Genomic DNA, 7426 nt, shown 5'->3' on the forward strand with positions numbered 1-7426 from the left:
ACATGACTGGTGGTCAAGTGGCTGTGTTGGGCAGAACCCATTAAACTGCAGTGCCCAAGAAGGCAGCAATGACGAATTTATTGATTCTGGTGCAACGATGGCTGAAGATTGAGCTTCCTCAAACCCTGCAACCACAAATGAAGATTGCCAGAAAGCCTGCGTTCGCAACTGCTCGTGCACTGCGTTTACATTCAATTCTCCTTCAGGACACTGCAAAATCTGGTCCGGAGATTTGCTAAACATCCAGAACAGCATTTTGACTGTCTCTATTAGAGTAGCTGCCTCTGCACTTCCAAAGTTTCATAAACCACCATCCTCCAAACTGAAAACCATTACTATTGTGAGTGGTCTCGCTCTCGCTTTGATTATCTTTTTATTTTTAATGTGGGAAAGGTATCGGCCACGACAACCAAAGGATACGTGTGAAGGTTCATTAGACTCTTCTGGAAGAATGTTTAGTTACAAGGAGTTGAAGATTGCAACAATAAATTTTAAGTCTAAGCTGGGGAGCGGAGGGTTCGGCTCAGTGTTCATAGGATCTCTAGCAGAAGGCACGCTTGTGGCAGTAAAGAAATTAGAAGGTTCAAAACAACATGAGAAGCAATTCCGAGCGGAAATCAGTTCTCTTGGCAGCATACAACATGGGAACTTGATCAGGCTTCGAGGGTTTTGTGCTGAAGGATCCGAAAGTTTGCTGGTTTATAATTACATGCCAAATGGCTCTCTAAATTCCTTGCTGTTCAAAAGTAAACCAAAGGTCCTCGACTGGAAGACCCGATTCCAGATCGCTTTAGGCTTTCTCGATGAAAGTAACCCCAAAATTAAACCAAAGGTACTGGACTGGAAGAGCCGATTCAAGATAGCTTTAGGCACTGCACGAGGTTTAGTATATCTCCACGAGGAGTGCAGAGATTGCATCATTCATGGAGATATAAAGCCCGAGAACATTCTTCTGGATGGAAATTTTTCACCCAAGTTAGCAGATTTTGGGTTGTCAAAGCTTGTGGGTAGAGATTTCAGCAACGTACTCACAACCACAAGAGGAACGAGAGGGTATTTGGCTCCTGAGTGGATCTCCAGTCTTCCCATCATTCCAAAGTTGATGTGTACAGTTTTGGTATAACGCTCTTGGAAATAATTTCTGGCCGAATAAGTCTGGATTTAAGCGTGCAAGATTCTAATCAGTATTACTTTCCTGCATGGGCTGCAGCTCAAATTTGCCAGGGGAAGATGATTAATATTGTGGACGAAAATGTTGCAGCGGAGGCAGATGTTAAAGAGGTGAGAAGAGCAAGCGTTGTAGGGTTGTTATGCATAGAAACGGAGGAGGAGAAGAGGCCAAGTATGGAACAAATAATGCGGATGGGGGAAGGGAAGATGGAACCTCAAACTCTGCAGATGCTGAATTCTGCAGTCGTAGAAAACCAAGCCAACCGAACGGAGACCGAGTCTGATAGCGATAGCAATGATAGTGTCTTTATTCATTTCCTATTTGTCTCTATTGGCATTGTGTTGTTTTAATGTTCTATAATTTCATTCATTCCTTTTTTGTGCTTATTATTTTATTAACATTTTTTTAAAGTTTTAAGGGCTTGATAAAACGATTTTCTTTACCCTTAGAAAAAATATCACAAGATCTTAACCATTCATTTAAAAAAAAAAAATATTGTTCAACTAATAAATAATTAAATTTTTAAGTCTTACATGGTTGCATTTAATAAAAGTGCTTTTCCCTCATATTGATGATTACAAATCATCATTCAAAAGTACTTTTAGCATAATATAGGACCACAACATAGCCAATTTGTGTATAGTTTAGAATCATTGTATAAAAAAATTCAAATTGATTTTATAATGCATGTAGATCATCTTGAACAATATTGTTAACAATAAATTTGTTCTATTTAATAAATTACAAGAATAAACAAGCGACATTTTTTGTGTTTCAAATAATACATAAAAATGAAAACTTCACACATTTAATGCTAACTAAAAATCAAAATATATGAAAATATTTGCATGATTTTAATATCTATGACTATATTTTAATAATGAAATATCACTACTATCTAATTTATAATAATATTTTTCTCCCACTTCCTTGAAATATATAAGTATAATAAACAGTATATTGTCATAATACTTTTAGGTAATTTTTTGACTTATTTTTTCTTTTCGATCAAGATTTTCATCTTACAACATTGGACAACATGATAATTTCTAAGAAATTTCTAAATTATAGATTTAGTTTTTGGAGGAGTAATGTAATGAATTAAAAGGAAAAATATTAGTGTAAATGAGCGAAAAAAGATACATTCTAAAGAAAATGCATAAATTGTTTTAGAAATCTATTTGAGTTTTACCATTAAATAAAATACAAAACTAATTTATGCTATAAATCATTCATTTTTTCTTATTCTATACTATATATATTGTACTATCAACCAATTTTTAATAATTTCTTTCTCACCTTTCCCTAAAATATACAAGTAGAATGTAAACATGTAAATCGTGCTAACTTCAATAATAGCTGAAATACTCTTTATTCTTAAATAAACTCATAATTCCTTTAATAAGTCTATTGCATTCCACTTTTACTTCCATACCTTCATTTGATCATTCTATTTATATCGTAATAAACACAATTTTTTTTATTAAAGATAAGGATTCTTCATTCCATAAATCGATATAAGTAGTATCTCAATCATACAATACTTAGGCATTTCAAGTTGTCGTAAGTTCAATAACAAAATAATACAAAGTAAAGGGTGAGATGTGTCCTTTGATCTGCAACCCAAGCTATCTTTAATGCAATCTTTAGCATGAAGATGAGAACACGATTCAAACACTTTTTCCATCCAACCTTGAAGCTTACACTTCCTCAAAATTCTTAGTCAATCAAGAATACCCAACCCTGTACGAATTGCTTAGAAAAAGAATTCAAAATACAAGATGGAATCCGGTGCGTGTCTAGATGATACATGCATTTTTATTTTTCTAATTCCATTAAGAGACAAGAAAGATCAATCAAGGATGTGGTAGAGTGGATAAATAAAAGAATTCCATCTATTTCAACGGTTATTTAATTGATTACTCAGCCAAGTATAATGCCATGCATAGCAAATAATATAGTTTGGAAAAAGCAAAATCTCTCTCTATAATCCACATTCGGCTCATAAAGAACGTATAAGTATGATATTTCATACATTTATACATATCTCCACATAAAGAACGTATAAACCTATGATCAATATTCATATCTAACCCATTAGCAAAACATTCTTACTTTAAAATAAGACATAATATTTTACCATCACTCATGCAACTTGGATTTAATTCAATCACCACTCAAATCTTTCAATAAATGCACATGTATAAACATTTAAGTCAATCTACTACTCATTCCAAATTCATCATTCTAATTTAAACAAAGACTCAAATAAGGTCATTTAAATCATCCATCTTTAAAAGATGCAAATTATAAATCCTAATGTGGTGTGTGAGAGATTTCATCTATTCTAACGAAATCCAAGAGCTAAGACAACTCTACTTGAACCATGTTCTCGCCTTCATCAGCGTTCACTTGTTCCTACATTCACTTGCACATAATTGCTCATTAGCAATGACGAACCCAATTTTATAATAAAAATTATTACTAATCATTCAATTGTGTATAAATCATTTGAATACATCTGATCTCCTATCTTATTTCATTAACAGATCCATTTTCATTTTATTTCAATTTCATTTGAAAATAAACATTATTTTCCTAATTAAATAATTATGGAAAAATAGGTTTCGTGACATAGAATAAATAATATATGACCAAAAATATTTAGGTATTATTTTGACCTAATCATTTTTAATCAAGCTTTTCATCTTACACCAATCAGAGATCGTGATAAAATTTCTAAATTACATATTTAATTGTTGGAGGAGGAGGGTGGTGTATCAAAAGGAATAACATGAACATGAAGGAGTGGATTCTAAATAAAATAATTTTCTATTGAGAAATCTATTTATTTTCATCATTAAATAATACATAAGTAAATTTATGCTTAAAAAAAGAAAAAGCATTCATATTTAATAATTTTGATACTATACAACTTTATATATCATGTCAACTAATTTTTAATAACTTATTTCTCCCCTTTTCTTGAAATATGCAAATAGAATAAATAATATATGATGATAATAAATTTAGGTATTTTTTGACCTACTCTTTCTTTTCAATCAGGATTTTCATGTTACACCATTGAAGATGATGATAATTTCTAGGAAATTTCTGAATTATAGATTTATCTGTTAGAGGAGGAAGATGATGAATTAAATAGAAGAACTTGAGTGTGAAGGAATAGAAAAAATATACATTCTAAATAAAATAATTTATAAATATATTTTATTCTTATTGTTAAACAATATACCAAACTAATTTACAATATAAAAAATGAAGAAATCTTTCATAATTATTTTTTTATTTACTATATCAATTATATCAGATATCTCGCACTATCTATCACAACCCTATTTTTTTATTGTTATTATTAAATAATTTAATTATTAATTTATCGTAACACCTGACAAGAAACATTAGAGAAGATGCATATAACTTATTAACATGATTTCATAATATTAAGCACAAGCAGAAGTAAACCCACAATGCCTAACTTCTATCCCCTATAGTATCCTAACGACATTACTGAAATGTAAAAATTAAATAGATATGTGTAAAATTTATAATGATACATGATACATCCCCTACTTAATCTAATCCCTTTTTATTAAACATAACATAAGAAAGTGCTCATTTTAAACCATAGTCATAATAACCATGAGATATCACATAACTAACACTTCTAGGATACTATGTTCATTTCAAGAACCAATATCATATGTACCTAACCTATCAGATCTTGCAAACATAATGAACCTATTCATTCCTATAATATAGTTGATACCAACATTGCATAGATTAACATATGATAACATCCTTACATTACATCTTAGATCTTATGCATATTTTACACTATAGTTTACACCAATCTTTACAATAAGAATGTTGTGATACATTACATATGAAGGATATACAAATAGAAGTGCATAGATGAATCTTCACATATAACAAAGTTTACATTTTCATCATAAATTCATTGCACTAGAACTAGAGAAAAGAAGGAACATCCACATGCTCATGAACAACCACAAGACATCCCAAAGGAAGAAGGCATCAACCACCCAACCATTTTGAACCAAAAAGGTCCACCCACCATGCTCCGAAGAATGATATATGGCCCTACACACATCACTAGACCTAGGCAAACACCTATATATCCAAGGGAACAAAAAAATTCATATAGAATAGACATACACAAGAACTGAGACACCACAAGACATAGGCTATAACCACAAAATATAAACTCACTAGAGACTTCTACACAATGAAAAGGTTAAGGTCCTAAGAAACACATAGGGAAGAGTGTCATCACATGTCATTAACATGGGTTTCTTTGGTAGTATGACTCCTCTCAAAACTCCAGACCCCAATGCCTATTTGATGCACATGGGGTACTGAACAATACTTCCAAGAAGGAAAGGAAGCTCAATCTACCATACAAGCCTTCCCAATCTCACTCTAAGCCTATACGAGCACTCTAGGCCATGAGATATCATCCTCTTTCTATTCAAGAACACAAGGCATGACTAGGGTACCAACAATTTTATTATTGAGGTGTGTTCAACCCAACCCAATTCATTTAATTTAATGTTATCACTTGTTTAACTAATTCTCAATGAGATTTCCTAGTAGGCAGTTGAGGGCCCCGAAAGCCACTTGAGAATAAATCCCCCTAATATGCTCCTAAAACCTAGGGTGTAAACATAATCAAACATATAAAGATCTCAAAATTCCACATGAAATTTGATACATTGTTTCTATATTAAAATCTGAACCACAACATCAAATATGATCCATAACTTATTACTCAAATACAATAGGTCTCATACAACATCAAAATTCCAAACCAATACACCAAGATGAATAAATACACAAGAAGAAAGGAAAAACACAAAGAATCCTCAAAATCAAATGATTAGTCTCTAGAAGATTCACCATAGGAAGTTGCAAGCCTCTGTTATGATCTATACCAACATGAATTCTAAAAACCAAGATCAGAGTGAAAAACTATGAAGTAACGGTTTTGTTAACTCTTTTAGTGCATATGACACTTCTTCTAGCACATTTGTTAAGAATTTTAGTGAAAAAAAAGTCTTTTAGCACATACATGACGGGTTTTAGTGAATATGTTTTCTTTTTTAGCACATTTACAACAAAGACCAATTTACGACACGGGGTCAACTTTGAGCCCTGCAACAGACTCCAGAATGACAAGAAATCCAAAAATGGCTCATACCCATTTGACAATAGGGTGTTTCCTACCTAAAAACATGATTTCATAGCCAAAAGTCTGAAAACATAAAACACAAGACTACAGACATAAAAGACAACCTCTTAAAGAAGCAAAATAGAGACACACAATACTCTATTCAATCAAAACAATAAAAATGAAAACCCAAATTATTTCCAGAAGTATATAGAGAACCTTCAAACATACCACAAGCAATATTTCTACCTTTCAAAGTAGAATACATATATATCAAAAGGCGAAGAAGAACACTGACATCAAAACAAAAAACACAAAACACAAGACAAGGGACATCAAAAACAACCTCTTAAAGAAGCGAAATGGAGACAACCAACACTCTATTCAATCAAAACAATAAAAACAAAAAGCAATTTTTTTCTAAAAGTATAAAGACATCTTTCAAACACACAACAAATAATCCTTGTACTTTTTGAAGAAAAATACATATATATCAGAAGGCCAAGAAGACCACCGACCTAGACAAAGAAGATTGGACAATAAGTTGAAAGAAAGATGATCCTACATAATCAATATGGAATTGTCAATAAATCCACAACTTGTTTAGGCTTTCGTAATGCATGTACAACAATAAAAAAATTTAGAAGCACTCCCAAATCACTGCCAAGCATTCACAAGAAGACTTCTTCAAAATCCAAGCTCAAGATTCCCTCTTCAAAAACTAAATCCAAACTCCCCAAAATTCCTACAACATTCTAAATTTATATCACTTGACCCAAAAACAATTATTCCTAGAAAATCCAAAAATATGCACCCCAAAATCACCAAAAATACATGCAAAACTAACAAAACCATCATTTCCTCTTGGATGAGAACCCAATTAGCACCTTTCCATTCGAACACTCAATAAACCCAAAGCACAAATCAAAAGAAAATATAATAATATCCATTACTAATTACAACCCACAAATAATCATGAAATGCAAATAAATAATTAAATCTACATATAAACATAAATACTTGAATAACATAATCCACAAAATATT

At 31.7% G+C, this 7426-nt stretch overlaps 1 protein-coding gene across 1 annotated transcript; it reads left to right on the forward strand.

Annotated features, from left to right (window-relative positions):
• Positions 1-382: 382 nt before the first annotated feature.
• LOC131042172 (G-type lectin S-receptor-like serine/threonine-protein kinase At2g19130) lies at positions 383-1521 on the forward strand. Its single transcript, XM_057975507.2, has 2 exons — positions 383-1053; positions 1113-1521. The coding sequence occupies exons 1-2, from the start codon at positions 383-385 to the stop codon at positions 1519-1521; spliced, it is 1080 nt and encodes a 359-aa protein (XP_057831490.2).
• Positions 1522-7426: the final 5905 nt, after the last annotated feature.

This window comes from Cryptomeria japonica, chromosome 5, assembly GCF_030272615.1.
Source record: "Cryptomeria japonica chromosome 5, Sugi_1.0, whole genome shotgun sequence".
Lineage (NCBI taxonomy): Eukaryota > Viridiplantae > Streptophyta > Pinopsida > Cupressales > Cupressaceae > Cryptomeria > Cryptomeria japonica.

Coding starts and splice junctions, on each gene's coding strand:
- LOC131042172 (XM_057975507.2), top strand. CDS start 383: ATGTGGGAAAGGTATCGGCCACGACAACCAAAGGATACGTGTGAAGGT. Junction 1,054..1,112: donor ACCACAAGAGGAACGAGAGG/GTATTTGGCTCC, acceptor TGATGTGTACAG/TTTTGGTATAACGCTCTTGG.